The sequence below is a fragment of the Phoxinus phoxinus genome (assembly GCF_949152265.1).
Source record: "Phoxinus phoxinus genome assembly, chromosome: 7".
In the NCBI taxonomy this organism is placed as follows: Eukaryota; Metazoa; Chordata; class Actinopteri; order Cypriniformes; family Leuciscidae; genus Phoxinus; species Phoxinus phoxinus.
In genome coordinates, this window is record NC_136882.1 from 28697368 (window position 1) to 28718962 (window position 21595).

Below are 21595 nucleotides of genomic sequence, written 5' to 3' on the forward strand. Positions count from 1 at the left end.
TACAATTGCATGCAAATATTCCACACAAAACATTTAAAACATTTGATTAAATGTAGTTTGTGTTTATAATATCATTATTTTGGCAAAGTATTTCATCCCTATTTAGAAATGAATTAAGTTTTCAGAAGTAAAAATGAAAAGCACTTAAGTTGTTTGATTTGTTAATAAAAAACAATATACCCAAAAACATACACTTCATAAAATTAATTAATTTGATTTTGTCATGCTTTTAAAATAAAAAATACAATTATATTCCAAAACGGATATTCTTTTTGTCAGTTTGCTTTGACAAAATAAAGGTCCCTATGCTCCCCTATTTTAAGCAGCTAATGTTACTTAAAATGTCTGTGGACTCCTTAGATTAACGAAATGTATTTTAAAAAAATTAAGGTATTTTTCCATTTGTTTTTACTGTGAAAGAGGTAAAGAAAAATAAAAACAAATGTAATCCTTTTAAAAGTCACGGTTTTGGCTTTCAGACTTTTATTTTAAATAATTCATCCAGCGCCATTTAGGAAAGAAGAGTTTTGTTTCCTGCTTCAGCTCCAGTGGGTGATGGCGGAGCTCCATCTCTCCACATCTTTCAGGCTCATTTCTTCTTTTCTCCATGGGTTGAAATCGTTTCAGCAGGATATAAACATTAGGAAGTACGCGTAAAAATATTCTCTCGGCCTAGAGAGCGGTAAACGCGAGTAAAAATAAAGGTTCGGACCCGTAACCATACATTGCTCCCGCTGTATTTAAAATGGCTCCAGTTCAGATCGGTTCGGACGGGCAGCTGGTCCCCGCCGGGGGTCCGACCTCAGCCCCGCAGCCTCCTCCGGGAGCCCCGGCCACTCAAGGAGTTCGACTCAGCGTCCTGATCGAGTTTCTGTTGCAGCGAACCTACCATGAAATCACTCTGTTAGCTGAGCTGTAAGTTCATGAGAGAGAGGCTGGTTGTTTTGAATGGTCATTAGTCAGGCATGGTTAAATAAAGTTAGATTTAGTTTAGCGTTGGTCCATATGTTTACTTTACAACAGTCTTGAATGTAAATTAATAGTATATAGTATGGAAGTGTTGCTGCATTCTATTACTGACACAATAGTATGTGACTTCTTATTTGGTTAACCATGCCAAAGTGATATATAATTTTTAACTTGAAGCTAGTATTGACTTTGGCTCCAGAAGTTACTCTGCTTTTTGCAGCCTAGATGAATTTGAGATATGGCAGGTGAGGTGACCCAGGCATGAACTTTTATCTTGTAATATTCTGTTGATATATTGCTATCCCAGTTTATTGCATTGCTTTAATCAGAGCTGATACGGAGATTTGCACACTTTTATTTTTGTTCTGAGGCAAAGGATCTTACAATGCTTTGTGCTGTCATTTTATATTTTTAACCATATCTTCATGATTTTCACAGACTTCCACGAAAAACAGACATGGAAAGGTAAGAAACTTTCTTGCAGTTTCCATTTATATTCTCCAATAAACATTATTGTAATATTGGTTACATCAGGGCTTTTCAAACTAGAACCCTCTTGCAAATAGTGGAGGGAGTTTACAGTAAAACAGTGTAAAAATTAAATAAAAAATGAAGACAAGTAACAATTAGATATAAATTAATCAAGAAAATACATAAATAATACACATAACAGTACTGTACTATGAGTAAAAAAAAACATAATTATATAACTTTATAGAAATTAAATATTTTCAAAATAATATTTTAGACATTTATAATAATAAAAATGTATTATGTTCTGGTCTTTATACAGAAACTATATCTAAATGATCTATATTCTGTCTATACTGTGTCTTGATTGAAAACCCCTGGCGTACATTATACATACATATAAACTTAACTGATTTAACCCGTCTCTTACAGGAAAATTGAAATTGTTCAGTTTGCCAGTCGGACACGGCAGCTCTTTGTACGTCTGCTCGCTCTTGTGAAATGGGCAAGTAATGCCGGGAAGGTGGAAAAATGTGCGGTACGTGATTTATTTCCCACCTCCAATCGGAGTTCTTTTCATTCTTGTTTATGTAGTATTCATTCTTAGCTCTGTTTACAGATGATCTCCTCATTTCTGGATCAACAAGCATATTTATTTGTTGACACGGCTGACCGACTGGCATCACTGGCCAGGGACGCCTTGGTACATGCGCGTTTGCCTAGTTTTGCCATCCCTTTTGCCATTGATGTACTAACCACTGGGTCTTATCCGCGTCTGCCCACATGCATCCGAGTGAGTAGTCAAACGTAGTGTTTAGCAGCATCTAAGTGGATGTAGAAAACAGGAAATAATGGGATTATTTGTTTTCAGGACAAAATTATTCCTCCTGACCCTATAACCAAAACAGAGAAGCAGACCACACTAAATCAGCTGAATCAAATCCTGCGACACCGACTAGTCACCACTGACTTGCCCCCACAGCTGGCCAACTTAACTGTGGGTAAGTTCCAACTTCTACACATCTACAGGGAAAGACTTATTCTGCACTGTAATGAGTATGTTATATTTTTCCAAACATTTTTATCCTTTCGCTGTGTTTTGTTCTTACTACATATGATCTTACTTATTTTTATGAACTCTTTGCATGTGTCAAGCCAACGGGCGAGTGAAGTTTCGAGTGGAGGGAGAATTTGAAGCCACACTGACAGTGATGGGGGATGATCCTGATATCCCTTGGAGACTTCTTAAACTAGAGATTCTAGTTGAAGACAAGGAAACTGGAGGTAATACGTTCTCAATGTGTAGGCTAATAAGGCATCAGAACTAAGATATCATGCAACCTATCTAAATGCACATTTGTTTTCACAACTTTTTTATATAAATATATTTTTACTATACAGGTCAAACGTTTTGGGTTGGTAAAGTTGTTTTTAATGTTTGTTTTTTTTAAGTCTCCTTTATTCTCACCAATAATAATAGAATAATATTCTGTAATATTGTGAAATGTTATTACAATTATAAATAAATGTTTTTTTTAAATATATAAAACATAATTGATTTCTCTGACAAAAGCTGAATTTTCAGCATCCATTACTCCAGTCTTCAGTGTCACATGATCCTTTAGAAATCATTCTAATATGCTGATTTGGTGCGCAAGTAACATTTCTTATTAGCAGTTGTGCTACTTATATTCTGGATGCTTTGATCAAAAGAAAGTTCAAAAGAACAGCTTTTTATCAATTTAATGCATTTTTGCTAAATACAAATATAATTTTTATATTTTAAAATGTAACTAAACTTTTGAACCAGAGTGTGTATTTAAGTATGTTCATAAAAACGTATTTATTAATAACATCTCTATATATTATTTATTTAGATGGACGGGCATTGGTTCACAGCATGCAGGTGAATTATATCCATGAATTGGTACAGTCCCGTCTGTTTGGAGATGACAAGCCTCTTCAGGACATGTACAGCTGCCTCCGTATCCTTTCAGCTCAAGACTTAAGATTGTTGTGTTTTAGTAGAGCAGTTGTTTGGTTGCTCTACTAAAAAAAAAGAAAGAAATCTGTGCAACCTGAACATTCTGTGCTACCCAACCATAGAAAAGGGAGAAATTAATACTTATTTCTCTCAGTCTGCTATGGATACGCTCGACCGGAGTCAAAAAGTGCCGTGCTTTAGTTGGAAATACTTAGCAAACTTTGTAGTCATAATGGTGTCAACTAGTATTGTTCCCAGGTGCAAGAATTAAAAAATGTCACTCACCTAGCCTATCACTTGAAGCAAAAAAACATTCTTCTGTCCTTTTAAATGTCTTTGTTAAAAGTATGTTTGGTCGTTTAGTGAAGCTGATTCATGTAGTATATACAGCTTAGGCGTGGGGTCTTCCTTCTTTTTAAATTTGTAGCTGCTGTCCGAATGGCAGCTTCGTAAATCAGTTTGCAATCAAATATTCAATATCTCTACTCTCCATACGTAGTTGGTACATCAGTGGTAGCAGTTCAAACTAATATCAGTAATTTTCATCTCAAATACTCAGTGGTTGTTGGCAATTTTTTTTACTAATGGATGCACAAGTCTCTGGTGATGGTTTTGCCCCTCCCCTTCTTGATCCCCTTAGACTCACCTTAGCACAGTTTTCCAAACGTTTGTAATTACATCAGCAGATAAGGCACTTTCAGGGAAGAACTCGGTGGTTACACTTAACGTGGTGAAATTACAAACAAGAAATACACATTCTGAAACATGAAATTAATGAATAACTGGGAATTGTATTAACATTAAGTCTTCCTTCTCCCATTTTCACCTCTAAAATTTGGGTTGGCTTTGACTCCCCTGATGAGCCACCACTGGAGTTAAAGAGTATTATGGGAACTGTTTTCTTAATAACCCTCTGTAGATCCACTTCGTGGCCTGGATACAAAAATGCCTAAGCATAATTAGTTTTCATGAAAGCCCTGAAGCTGTCAAAAGACGTTTAGCGGAAATGTATAGCTTTTGTTTTAGCAGCCCAGACAAAGTGTTAAATCAAAAAGGTTTCCTTGATGACTTGTATCAGACTCGTTTTGCCTATCACTACAGCTGGAGGTGTTGCATTCGCAGACTCTAATGTTGGTCAGAGAGCGATGGGGTGATCTAGTGCAGGTGGAGCGCTATTTCCCTGCCAAGTGCCTCACGTTGTCAGTCTGGAAGTAAGTTTCAAAATTCACTACAGAGTTTTTGTGTAATTTTACTCTTTTGTTTTTGCATCTCTTAATGTTTGCCTTGCAGTCAACAGGTCCTGGGTAGAAAGACTGGCACAGCATCTGTGCACAAGGTCACCATTAAAATTGATGAGACGGATGGCTCCAAACCATTACAGATTTCCCATGAGCCTCCACTGCCTGCCTGTGATTCCAGATTAATGGAAAGAGCCATGAAGGTGAGTGTCACTGGTTAAACTAACATCCTTTTATATGTGTGTGTGTGTGTGTGTGTGTATATATATATATATATATAATATTGATAGTAGGGCTGGAACGACGCATCGACATAATCGTTTATGTCAATCACGCTCTATTTTAATCCCTAATCCCCTGTCATGTTTCACACAAAACAAAACTCTAGAGCAGATGCTAATGGCTAGTATGACAGCGCCGCTTAATACGAGCCTGCAAATTTTCAAGGCCCACAACCATATTCAGCGACAGTATCAAAAAGGGCAATATCCATAACATCAGGATTTTTTGTCACAATTGACAGCGTGTTATTAAATGAATGAGTCTAAACAAGGCGTGAGTTCATCCATCAGATATTTTCAAAAACAAACAACAAGGACTTTAAATGCTTAGTAACCCAGTGCGGAGAGTATGTTTGAGCCTCGCAGCTCGCACCCACTGTAGCTATGGTGGATCTACGGATGAATGCAAATCATTTCTTCGTCTCCGTGAGTAAACTGAAACCTTCATGTTTATACAGTTCACTGTGGCTCTCACATTAAATGACGTGACAGACAACTAGTTCCAGTGCGGTTTCGTCATTCAGTACGGGTTTATCAAGAATGCCGCTGTGAGTCCTGATAATGTGTAGTAGTCGCTCTCGTAAAAACAAAATGCTGTATTAACGCAACCGTATTAAGCAGCGATGCCATGTTAGCCATTAGCATCTGCTCTAGAGTTTAGTTATGTGTGAAACATGACAAGATTAGGGATGAACAAACAGTGTATAATCGAATTGAAAACTGAAAATTCAGATTTACAATCACAGGAATAAATTTTTTTTTTTTAAATGTATTAAATTATATGTCACAATGTTACTGTTTTTGCTGAATTTTTAAACAAATAAATGCAGCCTTGAGCATAGGAAACTTTTTTCAAAAATGTTCTTTCATGTTTTTTTTTTTTTACCAAACCCAAACTTTGTAAAGTTTGTGTATAATAACAGTAATGAGGATAAAAGCTTATTTGGGCTGTTCTTTCAGATCGACCATCTCTCAGTGGAAAAGCTTTTGATCGATAGTGTGCATGCCCGCTCGCATCAGAAACTGCAAGAACTCAAAGCCATCCTGAAAAGTAGCAACCCTAGTGATAACTGTGAGTATTTTACACCACAGAGATCTTCACCCTGCTTGATTTACCAGAGGCTGTGCTTTATTGTGTAGGGAAGCAAATATCTAAATGAATAATATCCATTTTCGTACTGTTAATACTGATTTTTATCTGCCATCTTTCAACTAGAAAACAGTCCCTGACATGAACAGGTTAATAGTTATAAAACAGATGAAGGGTAAATCTATTATAAGTTATGCATGCATAACACACATGTGCATTGTGTTTTTATTTTTCAGCTTTCATAGAGACTGCACTGCCCACACTAGTGATACCAATACTGGAGCCCTGCGGGCGATCTGAGTGCCTCCACATATTTGTCGATTTGCATTCAGGAATGTTTCAGCCAATGCTCTACGGAGTCGGTTAGTCGCATATCTATTGGATTCGGCCCACGTCTGATCATTTGAACTACTTAACCTACCTTGTTGGTTTCTTTCCAGATCAGTCCATGTTGGACGAAATTGAAAAGAGTATCAACGATGACATGAAGCGCATCGTCACCTGGTTACAACAGCTAAAGTAATCAGTCAAGCTTCCTGTTCTAAGTGCGTTTCATATTATGACACTTGGCTGTTGTTAATCTATTCTGTTTTGAACAGATTCTGGTTGGGCGAGCAGAGATGTCGACAGTCTGTGAAACATCTTCCCACACTGTGTACAGACACTCTCCATCTATCTAACTTAACCACGCATCCTGTGGGCAACCTGTCTAAACATCGCCTCTTCATCAAACTCACCCGCCTCCCACAATACTATATTGTAAATACTTCAATATTTAATTTACTTATCTCACCGATAAAGTTTTTTGTACATTTATGTAAATAAACATTTAATTAACTCTTGCCTTTACTCAGGTGGTCGAGATGTTTGATGTGTCCAGCCATTCGACAGAGCTGCAGTATAAGTACTACTTCCTGTCTGTGAGTCAGATGGAGAGTGAGGATGGGCTGCCTGCTGCTCAGCTGCTACAACAGTTTAAGCCCAACCTCGAGGAGCTTGTGCAGGACATTTCATCTGGTCGAATGACTCGTCCCGGGTCCAAGAGGAAGGTGGGATACTCAACGAAATATTCTGAATTAAATACTTGACGCAGAACCTAAAATATTTCTTTTTCTTTAACATCTTAAACCACTTTGTGTTGTATTTAAAGAGGTGAGGCGGGTGCCCCTTTAAAGTCGGCATGAAATGGAAATTCACCCTACCTATATTCTAAAGGCATGTTATTGATCTTATTGTCAACAATTCATACATGCATGTTTAATTTTTGTAAAAAAAATAAAAAATGTTTTGACCTTGTAATTTTAAATTAAATTATCATAAATCGATTTTCCGGTTAAGCAACAGACTTGGAGACTTGCCGGACTTCTCCAATCATTTAGTCCGCTTAAACCTTAAACCACTTTCTTTCAATCATCTACAAGCTTGCATTCAGATCTGCCTCTATTAAATTAACAACTGATTATCCCCGCCCCTAAGATGTATGTCCCAATACAGAAAAAAAGTTACTGTCTATTGTGTTGTTCAGTTTTATATTGTATGTAATTAATATTTTTGTTTTTGTCACTACATAGTTGTCTGGAGAGCAAAGTGCCATTGAACCGAAGAAACCCAAGAGGTCAGGAGAAATGTGTGCCTTCAATAAGGAGCTTGCCCACCTGGTGGCTATGTGTGACACCAACATGCCCCTCATCGGATTACGCTGTGAGGTACTGTATATCCTTTAGATGGTGATTGCAGTTTTGTATTATCTGAAGCCATTTCTTGTAAATGTCACATTTTGTGTTTATTGAATGGTCTTTTACTCTCGCAGTTGTCGAATATGGAGATTCCTCATCAGGGAGTTCAGGTCGAAGGAGACGGTTGTAGCCACACTATACGTATTCTGAAGTAAGATTTCTCTTTGGCTGTCAGTTCAGCGTCTCTGAAGTTGATAAACCAGACTGACACATGTGGTAGATGTGCATATAGGTCTTTGTCCCATGTACACTACTTTTTTTTTTCTTTTCTTTTTTTTCTAAAGAAATGAATTCTTGTATTCAGCAAGTATGCATTAAATTGATTTACAAGAAAATAAATGTATAATGTTACAAAAGATTTATATTTCAAATAAATGCTGTTCTTAAATCAAGTAAATAACTTCCTATTAATTAAGCAATCCTGACTTTTTTATCACTGATTCCATAAAAATATTAAGCAGCACAATTGTTTTCAACATTGATAATAACAATAATAAATGTTTCTTGAGTGGCAAATCAGCATATTATAATGATTTATTACGGCTGTTGTAAATTTTGATTTCCATCACATCACATTAACTTCTTTCAAAAACACTGAAAAAATGTACTGACCCCAAACTTATGAACAGTCGTGTACTAATTGCTTTCCTCCTTTCTTAGAATTCCACCATGTAAGGGAGTGAGTGAGGAAACGAGAAAAACTCTAGACCGTTCCCTGCTGGACTGCACGTTCAGACTACAGGGCCGCAATAATCGCACCTGGGTGGCAGAATTGGTTTTCTCCAGTTGCCCACTAAACAGCACATCCAACAAAGAGCAAGGTAAAGAGAGTTCATTGTTTGGTAATGGCTTTCAAAACAATACAGTGATAAAAAAAAAAAAATCTCAATATTTTCTATTTCAATTCAGCTTCCATGCGGCATGTCTACCTGACGTATGAGAATCCCCTTTCAGAGCCAGTGGGTGGCAGGAAAGTGGTGGAGATGTTCTTGAATGATTGGAACAGCGTTAGTCAGCTTTATGAATGTGTGCTGGAGTTCTCGCGCTCTTTACCTGGTATGTAACTAATCTTCTAACCAGGTAAATCACTAGTAGTTTTTTCATAACCAGCTATAATGTGTATTAATTTTATGCCATAGTAAATTTATTTGTTTTAATTTTTATAATTTACTGTTGTTGTTTAATTTAGCTGACAAATTAGTAATTTTGTATTGAGTGAGATATTGACCTGCACTACCTTTCAAACGTTTGGGGCAGTAAGATTTTTTTTCCCACAAAAAAATACTTAGCAGCACAACTGTTTTCAGCATTGATAATAATAAGAAATTTTTCTTGAGGAAATAGGGATATTATGAGAGATTTGATAGAATGATTTCTGAAGGATTATGAAAAAAATTGCACTTCATTCAACAACAGCAGCAGCTCGTTCCACTCGTAAAACGTCATTACGCCATCTCTGTTATTGCACATGCACAGTTCTTTCCAGTTTTGGTTCTCAATCCGATTAAGTGTTTACATGTCCTCTCAATCGGATTAGAAAAAGTTTAAACCACCCCTTACAATCCGGATTTGGCCGGTTTCATTCCGATTGATCTGATTACATGTGATTTTATTTTTATTCTGACTGTGCTACTAGTCTGATTACAGTCGGATTATTAGAGTCCATGTAAACGCAGCTGCTGAAGACTGGAATAATGGCTGTTGAAAATTCAGCGTTGCCATCACAGGAGTAAATTACATTTTAAAATAGATTAAAATAGAAAACAGTTATTTACATTTTAAAAAATATTCCACAATATTGCTTTGTCACTGTTTTTATCAAATAAAGCCTTTGTAAGCATAGGAGACTTCATAAACATTAGTAAAAAATCTCACCATCTCCAAACTTTTGAAAAGTAAAGTAGGTATGGGAAAATACACGATGACTTGAATTGCTTAAAATTAAAAAATAATTATCTACATTTTCCAGAGATGCCCTCATATTTGAGCCTTTTCTCAGAGATACGACTGTATAATTATCGGAAGCTGGTTCTATGTTATGGCAGTACCAAAGGCAGCTCGGTAATAACTTTTTTCAACTTGTTAAACTGCATGTTGAATCTTTATTTAGTTTAAATCGGACTTGTTTTATTTACTACAAGATCCATCCTGTTTCTTTTAGGTGACGATACAGTGGAATTCAGTAACCCAGCGTTTCCATCTGGCCTTGGGGACTGTTGGGCCCAATTCAGGCTGTAGCAACTGTCACAACATAATTCTCCACCAACTTCAAGAGATGTTCAACAAGACACCCAATGTAGTACAACTTCTACAGGTATCTAGAGCCTTGGGACTATAAAGCTTAATTTACTTTATTCACTTACTAAAATCTAAGCAGTCACTGGTCGATGACTCGTAAGTTGTAGTTTTATTAATTATGTTGGTAAATATAAATACACTGTTTTCAAAACAAAATTAACTGACCAATTTGGTGACAAATTGCTATTTATTGCAACAAATGCTATTTATTAGAAGCCGCTGATAATATTTTCACATACTTGTCTGTTCTTAGATCCTCTCAGACACTCTAGCTCCTCTAAATGCCATCAACAAGCTACCCACAGTGCCTATGTTGGGACTCACCCAAAGGACGAATACAGCGTACCAGTGCTTCTCCATTCTGCCCCAGTCACCAACTCACATCCGACTGGCCTTCCGCAACATGTACTGCATCGACATCTACTGCCGTAGCAGAGGTGTGGTAGCTATCCGTGACGGGGCCTACAGTCTGTTTGACAACACCAAGATAGTTGAAGGTTTCTACCCTGCCCCTGGACTGAAGGTGGGTGGAGCAAATCATGTTATTAAAGTGATAAGCCACCCTAAAAATTATGTCATCATATACTCACCCTCATGTCATTCCAAACATGTATGGCTTTCTTTTTTCTGCACACAAAAGAAGATATTTTGAAGAATGTTGGTAACCAACTTTTTCTTTTTGTCCACACAATTGAACTCAATGGGAACCTAAACTATTTGGTACCCAACATTCTTGAAAATGTATTTTCTGTTCTGCTGAAAAAGAAACTCGTACATGTTTGGAACTACCTGAAATTTAGTAAATGACAGAATTTAATTTATGGGTGCATTATCCCTTTATCAAGTAGAGGCGTGCATGGGTGTAATTTTCACTCTTCCATTATTTTACACAGACATTCTTGAACATGTTTGTGGATAGTAACCAGGACGCACGCAGACGCTCAGTCAATGAGGACGACAATCCTCCGTCCCCGATAAGCATGGATGACACCTTCATGCCCCATACCCAGACACAGCCTCCAGGCAGAGGGGTGTACCCACCCCTTACATCGCCCCCCAACCCGTACCATGTGCCTCCCTCACCTTCCATGATGACAACGCAGTCTCCAGGTATATATGTGTCTTTTCTCGTCTCAAATTATGTCAATTTGCTGTCTGTGCTGTGCTGGTCATGTCACCATGGAGTTGGGGAATCAAAAGGAGAGGAAACATTTTCTCATTGGCGTCCCACTCATTGCAAAACCGTCCCACGAGCTCTTCTTGTCTGTGGAAATGCATGCTTTTATCGGTCAGTCTGTGTTTGATGACACCATCACCGTGCATCCTGGCAGAGAAGCATGCCCACAGTCATAGACGTGTCCACCCATCTCCATTCGGGGCCTGCAGCTCCTGTCACGCTTTAGCTGCAGCGTGTGTGAAAGGGAACTCTTGTCAGATGTTGATAAGGCCACTGATTGGTTAATTTTGTGCAGGGAACATCCACGCTGCCAATTCCCCTAGTGGAGCTCTGCGGGCCCCTTCTCCCTTTGGGCCCATCCCTTCTCCCTCCTCTCTGGGCATTACTATGGGGCAGACCTCCAACTTTGCCAGCCCTCATGGTAAGTGTATGGGAGGCCTGGATCTAGGGCTTTGTTGATTAGTCGTCCTTCTTACCTCTGTGGTCCAGGGCTTTCAGTCTTTGATGGGCTGGTGAAAGACTTCTGATTTGTTGCTACCTCTCGACATTTCGGCATGGAGGATTTAGTCGGCTTAAATGGGCACTTTCTTGATACTACTTGTATTATTTTTCTGCTGCTTTCAGTTTTTTTGACTGGTGGGACTGGGAAGACTTCAAATCATATTCTGATTATATACATGCGTGTATGTATGTATATATATATATATATATGTGTGTAAATATTGGTACTGCCATTAAGCCTGATTGATTGGGCCACTTCTTTTTTTTTAATCTTTTTTTATCTGGATTTTTTTATAAATGTTTTATAATATTTGTATACTTCCAGTCAAGTTTGGGGTCTGTAAGATTTGTTAAAAGAATTATCCAATGCTCACCAAGGCTGTATTTATTTGGTCAAAAATACAGTAAACACTGTAATATTGTGAAATATTATCACAATTAAAAATATATATATTTTATTTTATTTTAATAAAATTTATTCCTGTGATGACAATTTTTTGTGGAAACTACACATTCTTTTTTCTTCAGGATTCTTGGATGAATAGGAACAATAAGAACATTTATTTTAAATATAAATTTTTGAAACATTTTAAAAGTCTTTACTGTCACTTTTGATCAATTTAACGCACACTCACTGAATAAATCTTACTGACCCCAACCTTTTGAATGATAGTGTATTTTTTTGTAAATTAGGGCTGGGTATTGTCCACTACCTCACATTAGTCGCAATATGCCACTATGCAATACATTTTGATGTGTCAAAATGTCATAACTGCTCTGCTGTTGAAACTCTGAAAGAAAGTGAATCAGCGGCATCAGTTTTTGCCTTGATCGCATCATTGTATGGTGCTTCATAGAAGCATCTCTGACTTTACAAAGAAATATAGGTTTCAGAGTTCACCCTATTCAGTAGGGATGTGCATTTTTGGGGGCTGTGTGGAGCACCTTTACTGCTCTGGACTACATTCTCGATGGAAATTGCTACCCACCTCAAGATGTTGAATTATGCTTTTTTTTTTTTTTTTTTTTTGCAGGAACTCTTGACCCCAGTTCACCATATACAATTTTGTCCACCAGCCCAAGAGTTGCTCCCTGGCCAGGTTCCCCGCAGGTTTCTGGACCCTCTCCCGGTGCACGAATCACTGGCATGTCACCAGGCAACCCTTCTTTGCACTCACCCATTCCAGACCCATCCCACTCCCCTCGAGCTGGTACCAGTAAGTCCATAGAGTCTAAAGATAGATCTGTCATATCAAAACATGTTTAAAGCCAGCATTTTACTTAAAGGGGTGGTTGAGTATGATTCCACTTTTCTAACTTTAGTTAGTGTGTAATGTTGCTGTTTGAGCATAAACAACTTCTGCAAAGTTACAATGCTCAAAGTTCAAAGCAAAGGGAGATATTTACTTTTAAAGAAATCGTTTAAGGACTACAACAAACAGCTGGTATGGACTACACGACATTCCTCACGGGTTATTGACATCACCAACCCTAAAATGTACATAAACCCCGCCCCCGGGAACACGCAGTCTATGTTGAGAAGAGGAAGAGTTGTTATAGTGGAGCACATTTGTGAGTCAGCTCAAACTGTAGCATCTGTCTTTTCACATGCAATAGAAAGGCACTCTGTGTGCATCTCACAACAGTTCCTATACGAGCGATTTATAGATTATCATGACAGAATATGCTAATTGAAGATAGTTAACACCACATCAGCTACATAAATTAATCTACTAACCATTCAGAGACGTCCTGTTGTATTCTACGTGTTGTCACTTCTTGAGTCTCCATCATTGTCTGACTCCATTTTAACATAAAAGGCAGAACAGTTTCTGTCATTTTAATGTGTGTCTGCGTGAGGTAATGGAGCTGCTAACACGCATGAGCTCTTGAAACCCCGCCCTCTGGGTCGGGATCAACAGCTAATTTGCATTTAAAGGGCCAGACACAAAACGTTGCGTTTTTGCTCACCCTCAAAAAGTGACAACTTTAACATGCTATATAAAAATATCTGTGTGGTATTTTGAGCTAAAACCTCACACACACACTCTGGGGACATCAGAGATTTATTTTACATCTTGTGAAAAGGGCATTTTACCACCCCTTTAATATTTTTTAAAATATGCATACACTACCGATCAAAAGTTTGGGGACCGAAAGTTTTTTTTTGAAAGAAATTAAATGGATAGTTCACCCAAAAATTTAAATTCTGTCATTTACTCACCTTCAAGTTCTTTTCAAACTTGTATAAATTTCTTTCTTCTGCTGGACACAAAAGAAGATATTTTGAAGAATATTCAAAACTAAATAGTTGATTGACTTCCACTGTATTGAAAAAAAAGTATTTTGAAAAAAAGCAGAAGAAAGAAATTCAAACTATCACTTTAATACTTTTTTTATTCAGCAAGGATATATTTACTTGTGACACAAGACATTTTATAATGTTACAAAATATTTCTATTTCAAATAAATGCTGTTCTTTTTAACTTTCTATTCATCAAATACTTTAGTCATGATTCCCACAGAAATATTAAGCAGCACAACTGTTTTCAGCATGGATAATAAGAAATTATAATGAGAATGCATTTGGTTATTATCGCAATTTAAATTTTGTTTGCTTAATTGTCTTGAAAATGATGCTACAATGCAAAATATCTTGATGGTTTTAAAATGAGACTGTTCATTTTATAAAAAGAGAATTCTTATGATATTTTTTTTTTATTCTGGGCTAAAATATTACCTAGACATTTTCCAGTGTATGTGAAATTAACCCAATAATTACTATTATTCACTAGGTTTGATGTAAATAAAATCATTTTAATTCATTTACATTTGAGTATTTCTTCAAACAATATTTAGTAGCTGAATTAGTTCAATCACTGTGTGTGTGTGTGCAGGTTCACAGGCAATGCCCCCTCCTCGAAAACTGCCACAACGGTCCTGGGCAGCTTCTATTCCAACCATCCTCACCCACAGCAAACTACATGTGCTGCTTCTGCCCTCACCCATGCCGTGCCCGGTGCCAGGGCTGGCGGGTAGCTACCTGTGCTCACCTCTCGAGCGCTTCCTTGGCTCTGTCATCATGAGGCGACACCTACAGAGAATCATCCAGATAGAACCCAACGTGAGTCTGAAACTGTTAACATGTTGTTATTATTACCACATCATTTGACACATCAGAATGTTGATTCTGCTTGTATAGTCTATTTGAATTACACATGACTACTTTCTCTTTACAGCTTACTATTGTGAACTCCAATGAACCAGGCGTCATCATGTTTAAGACGGACGTGCTTAAATGTAGAGTGGCGCTCAACCCCAAATCCTACCAGACTCTGCAGCTAAAAGTCACACCAGAAAACACTGGACCCTGGTCGCAGGAGGAGCTGCAGGTTCTAGAGAAGTTCTTTGAGACCAGGGTAGGAAATTAACTCCTTGCATCAAATAACTAACTATCATTTGATGTCATGTTCAGTGAAGCTCAAATTTCCTCTTTTTCATTACATTTTGGAAAGTGGCAGCAGACAGAATTACAATCTGTTTGTTTTAGTGTCCTATGAGCTTATTTTGACACCATTGGCTCAACCAATGTCACGAGTTCGGAAATACCTGCTTAAAGGAGCAGTATGTTTTTTCTCAAAGTCGTTGCTGGGTATTGTTGATATTTGAAATCAACCCAAACAAACACACATTGCTCCACCTCCAAAGTTCACCCTCCAATCCTAACCGCCCTGCTCAGTCGGTCTCGAACCCTGATCGCTGGCATGTGAGGCGGGTGCACTAACAAGGACACTATACAGTAAAAACTACGTTCTCTAGCAGTTATCAGCCTTCACAACTCTCACAAGCTGGCCTCAGTTACACACGCAATGCAAGAGTGGATGTCTGTTTATCGTAGCAGAAGTACAACAAAGTAATGGTTCAAGCTAAATAAAGTGAAGATGATGAACGACCAACAAGGAAGCATGAAAAATGTATATGCATACACAAGAGTAAATACAAACAAGAGTTTGCTGTTAGTTGCCAACAGCACAGCAGCTCCAGACAAACAATGACACTCAAACCCAGTGTTACTCACGTATGGAGTGGAATCAAAGCAACCTCCGTGTCTGTTTTCAGGCCTTCCCGCTTAGCTCTCTTCAGCACTGGAAAGCTTTGCTAGTATTAATGCTGGTCCTAAAGCTCTTTCCTGATCATAACCCTTAATTTTCCAGTGATATTCGTAAGAGTTTTTCTCTTTTATGTCTCTCAGCCATCTCTCTTTCTAGTCTTTTTTCAAATCTCTCTCTTACTCGTTCTCTCTCCTCCACTGTCATACACGATTGGCCTGCCAACTTTTTTAAACATCGTTTTTTCAAATATTGCTTACCCCTCATTTAACTAGTTTGAAAACACTTATTTTTGCGATTCTGTTTGGTCCAAATAGTTTTTGTTTTGTTTTTACTTTTTAAAGAAAATTAGTTCACTCAGCCAAGTGAACTAAGCCAAGTGAAATCAAGCCAGGTATTCTCCAGTCATGCAAGTGCAAGTCATTCTCTTTCACTTTCACCTTAGGTTGCAGGACCACCCTTTAAATACAACACACTAAATGCCTTCACAAAGCTGTTGGGAGCTCCTACCAACATACTCCGAGACTGTGTTCGCATCATGAAATTGGAGTTGGTAAGAACAAATTATGTTTATTTGAAAAAAGTTTTTTTGTGCAAGCATACACTACTTTTCAACAACTTGCGATCAGTACGATTTTTTGAAAGAATTGTTTTCAGCAAGGACACATTAAATTGGTCAAAAGTGACAAATAAAATAAATGCTGTTCTTTTGAAAAGTTTTAATTCATAAAAAAAATCCTGAAAAAATGTATAAGGATTTCCACAAAAATATGAAGCAAAACAACTGATTTTAACATTCATAATAATAAGAAATGTTTTTTGAGCATGTGATACTAGCCACGTTTACATGGACACTTTGTTCAGATTGAAAAAAAAGTGTTTACATGAATGCTAAATAAAGTAATCGGGTTGATGTGCTTGTGTTTATGGCCTGGTTTCACAAACATGGTTTAGATTAAGCTAGGATTAGGCCTTAGTTCATTTAGGAGACTTAAGTAGCTTTTATAAACGATCTTAGAAAAAACACGTTACTGGTGTGAATCTTGAGACAAAACAATGGCACTGAAATATTTTAAGATCAAACATGCATTTTAATCTGGGACTAGGCTTAAACCTTTTCTGTGAAACCAGGGGAATATGTCTCAAGCTTCAAATCGGATATAATCTTTTGACATGCACACTGCACGAAAATACTGAGTTTCCCGAAGACTAGAGTAATAATGCAGAAAATTCAGCTTTACGACCACAGGAATAAAATACACCTTAAAATAAAACTCAATTACTTTGAATGAAGACTTATTTCAAAAACATAATATATATATATAATTTTTTTACATTTTTATTCTGACCCCAAGCGTAACCCCTAATCGATTTATCGTTTCCCTCTAGTTCCCAGACCAAGCGGCCCAGCTGAATTGGAATGTGCAGTTTTGTCTGACCATCCCACCCAGCGCTCCTCCCATTGCCCCACCAGGAACCATTGCTGTGGTGTTGAAGACCAAGATGCTCTTCTTTGTAAGTGATTTTAATCACTTTTTCACACTTTCAGTATGCAACCAATTACCAATAAAATCAACTTCTGCTCTACTGCCGATCTTTTGAATACTTTTGAATTCTTTATTTCCTGGCCATTGTACACCCAGCAGGTCTGTTTGTTCTGTGTTTTGAATTTACTGTTGATTCCCAACATATATTAACTTGAAGAGATGCTCTTCTACAGCTCCAGCTGACCCAAAGGATACCGGTACCCCAGGAGCCCATCAGCATCATAGTGCCCATTGTGTACGACATGGCTACTGGACTGACCCAACAGGCCGATATCCCCCGCCAGCACAGCTCCTCGGGAGCCGCGGCTTTGATGGTCAGCTCCATCCTCAGGAGGTTCAATGAGCACCATCCACCACGATCAGGTTCGCACGTCATTCTAATGTAGATCAGTGCTTTTTGAATGTTTGGATATGCGTCTTTTATTTGTTTTATTACGGCCCAAGCCCTGAAAGGGCGCAGAGCCCTATTGTTCTTCTAAGGGTTTTTTGTTTTTCTTCTTCTTCTTTATAATAATTTTTTTTTCAAGGTTTTTGCCACTTTTGGGGGCCTTAACGTGCTCAAAAACTCTTGAAACTTTGCACACGGGTCAGAACCCGCGGCCATTACAGCCGGACTGAAGCTGGTACCTGGGCGTGGCAGGGGGGCTCGACAGCGCCCCCTGGAACGGGGTCCGAAAACTTGGTCCATAAATCAAACACGCTTGCATGAAATAATATGAAACTCGGTACACTTATAGATCTCAGCGGTTCATATATCCTTCATGCTCTGACTTTTTACCCCAGCCCAACAGGAAGTCGGCTATTTGGCGTAGTTTAAAAAACACATGCAATGGAATTTAAAATACTCCTCCTAGACGATTCAAACAATCACCACGAAACTCGGTGTGCATGAAGTCAAGACATTGAGGATGAAAAGTTGCGAGGGGATTTTTGATATCTCGAACGGTTTGGCCGTGGCGAGGAAACAAATTTATGGTGAATATTGGAAACAGGAAGTGTGTTATAACATCCTCATACATTAATTGATCTTGATGAAACTTCAGCAGTGTGTTTGTTGTAAGAGGCCGATCACATGGATGTGACTATTGTGAGTCAAAGTTATAGCGCCACCAACTGGCAGCAGGAAGTGTGTCACTTTCGAAATGCTTTGAAATCACCCTCTTATTTTTACCCGATTTGCTTCAAACTTCATCTGTATAATGTAAACACACGACAGATGTAGACCTGTGAAAGGATTATTGATATCTTTAATACTGTCGCCATGGCAACGCTTTAAACTTTTATATTCTTTTTGGATGCATTTGAGGCTCTTAACATGCTTTAAATTGCATGAAACTCAACATGCATTTGACATTTATTGTGTAATAGACATGTGCGAAGTTTCAGAAACGGGCGTGGTAAGGGGCTCAGTAGCGCCACCTTTAGTCAAAAATGGGGTATTAGTTTTACCTACAGTAACCAAACTCGGTACGTATATTCTTCTCTTCGATCCGGACAACTTTCTAATTTACAGTCATTAGCTCTGACCAACAGGAAGTCAGATATTTTGGTTTGAATGTGTACTGTTTGGAGCATTTTCCCTCTGCCCCTCTGTGTGTGTGAGTGTGTGTGAGGAGGGGGGCTAGTTTAGTTTAACCATTTCTCTGCTGTGTGCAAAATCTCTGGCACTTTTGAGGGCCTTAACATGCTCGAAAACTCTTGAAATTTTGCACACAGGTCAGAACCCGCGGCCATTAGAGCCGGACTGAAGCTGGTACCCGGGCGTGGCAGGGGGGCTCGACAGCGCCCCCTGGAATGGGATTCGAACACTTGTCCGTATATCAAACACGCTTGCATGAATTAATATGAAACTCGGTACACATAGATTTAATCGGGCCGAACAACTTTCCCTGGGTCAAGTTTTACGCCAGCCCAACAGGAAGTCGGCTATTACGGGTTGATTGGAGAACGCTTGCTCTCGCATTTGAAACAATTCTCCTAGAGAATTCATCCGATGACCACGAAACTCGGTCAGCATGAAGTCAAGACATGGAAGATGATAAATTGCCAGGGGATTTTTGATATCTCGAACGGTTTGGCCGTGGCGAGGAAACAAATTTATGATTAAAAAAGGATGCATAAAGTGTGTTATAACTTAGTTATAGTTTTACCTACAGTAACCAAACTCGGTACGTATATTCTTCTCTTCGATCCGGACAACTTTCTAATTTACAGTCATTAGCTCCGACCAACAGGAGGTCAGATATTGTGGTTTGAATGTGTATTTTCTCTCTCTCTGTCTCTCTGCCATTCTGTGTGTGTGTGTGTGTGTGTGTGTCTGTCTGTGTGGGGAGGGGAGGGGAGGGGGGATGTGTGTGTGTGTGTGTGTGTGTGTGTGTGTGTGTGTGTGTGTGTGTGTGTGTGTGTGTGTGTGTGTGTGTCTGTGTCATTTTGGTTGGGTGACAGTTGTAGGTTACAGTTTGACAAGAGTTTATAGTTTAATAAAAGCACAATGTTGTGTTTCATTGCGAGTGTACACAAATATAAGGAAACACTTTGCATTTTGAATGATGGTCTGTATGAACAAAATGACGGAGTATGTTTTTATGTCTCCATTGTTCGATCGAGCCTCACACACACACACACACACACACACACACACACACACACACACACACACACACACACACACACACACACACAGCATTCCAGCATTGCAATCTTGACATCGCAGCATGTTCATTATAGCCTTAATAAAATATAATAATAAAATAGTCAACCTTACATATAAAAATTACACTGCTCTGTTGAAATAGTCATTTGTACAGTTTGTGCCGTTCATAGTAAGCACCGCTCCACTGTGATGTTTCCAAGCACATTTTTGCGCATTTGAAGAGGATAATTTTTCTATATTGGAACGTGAGTGTACAAAGTGTACAAAGTACAAAGCCTATAAAAAGAATAGTTTAGCATCCAAAAATGTTAATAATATATATAATAATATATATGTTAAAAATAGGGGGGAAAAATAATTTACATAATATATATATTATATATATATATATATATATATATATATAATTAAAGCTGCAAGCAGCGATGGAGGGCCCAAGCCGGTGGCACCGCCACCCGGTGCCTTTAGTTAAAGGCACCAGGGTGGCGGTGCCACCGGCTTGGGCCCGCAATCGCTGCTTGCAGCTTTAATTTAATATAATTTTTTTTAAATCTCAGGTACATTTGTATTTTTTTCATTCACATTTCAATATTAACTCTAACCTTTTTCTAACAGGGGAGTGCACAATATTTGCAGCAGTTCATGAGCTTATGGCTAATCTGACGCTGAACCCTGGTGGACGGCCATAACTTGGTGTCTCTCAGGAAACTTCTCCAGACTTGTCAGTTAATAAGTTCATCCCTAACTCCGGTGAGATTCAGGTTTTCTGCTGCAGCCAATGGACTCTTCTGCTGGTGTATCATATCGTCAAAAAAGGGAGCAGAAATATGATGGAAAATTTTTTTATTGTATAATGAAGCATGTAAATTAAAAATTGTAACAAAAGCAGGACTTCTTTTTTTAAAAAATAGCTTGGCGAAGTTCTGCTAACGCATTTATTTTTTTTCAGATGCACTTCTTATGGAAATGATTGTGATAGAAAAAATGTTTAACTACAGCTGTATTTTTTTTATTTGAGATTTTGCAGAAAAAAATCTTGTCTTTTTTTGTAATACAGGATATCAGTACTGTGTGAGTATTGATGTTTTCTATATCAGCACACTATTTAAATGTTTATTTTGATTGCATTACTTTGATTTCTTATGTCACTTGAAATAGGAGTGACAAATTTAAATAAGTCGTGTTTTATTGTAATTCATTGGAATCATGGAAGAGCTCTAAAAAAATTTCTTGTCTGTTTATTACTATTTAATAAACGTTGGAAATAACTCCACCCTTTCAATAACAATTCCTTATTTTTTTGTTAGTTAAATTAAAAATATATTTATTAAACAAAATGATGTTATCCTTATGTCACTGCAGAAATGTTTGGCATTTGGGTGTTATTGTTATACATCATAAGTATGCATTCTCGTTGTGCTTTTGTCAGAATTATACAGTTGTGTATGAAAATATAGTTAAAAACATTAAATATTAAATATATTACCTTCTGACAATGATAAATGTAACAAAAAGTGTTGTTAATTCCTTAGCCAGGGGGG

At 37.9% G+C, this 21595-nt stretch overlaps 1 protein-coding gene across 4 annotated transcripts; it reads left to right on the top strand.

Moving 5' to 3' along the window:
* The first annotated feature begins 513 nt into the window (after positions 1-513).
* On the top strand, positions 514-21341 carry med14 (mediator complex subunit 14). Of its 4 annotated transcripts, none has more exons than XM_079618287.1 (30): positions 516-915; positions 1408-1434; positions 1873-1978; positions 2060-2233; positions 2312-2441; positions 2596-2724; positions 3318-3425; positions 4503-4635; positions 4715-4865; positions 5904-6015; positions 6270-6395; positions 6474-6552; positions 6633-6792; positions 6888-7082; positions 7605-7739; positions 7844-7920; positions 8430-8590; positions 8679-8825; positions 9739-9830; positions 9931-10083; positions 10321-10590; positions 10961-11177; positions 11540-11665; positions 12780-12962; positions 14643-14869; positions 14985-15164; positions 16300-16407; positions 17244-17369; positions 17575-17764; positions 20670-21335. In XM_079618287.1, the coding sequence occupies exons 1-30, from the start codon at positions 746-748 to the stop codon at positions 20741-20743; spliced, it is 4266 nt and encodes a 1421-aa protein (XP_079474413.1). In that variant the 5' UTR covers positions 516-745; the 3' UTR covers positions 20744-21335. The 4 variants fall into 4 exon arrangements, with proteins under 4 accessions (XP_079474415.1, XP_079474413.1, XP_079474414.1 ...); XM_079618288.1 differs by having other exon boundaries at positions 555-915; positions 9769-9830; XM_079618289.1 differs by lacking the exon at positions 11540-11665 and having other exon boundaries at positions 514-915; positions 20670-21341.
* The last annotated feature ends 254 nt before the right edge of the window (positions 21342-21595 follow it).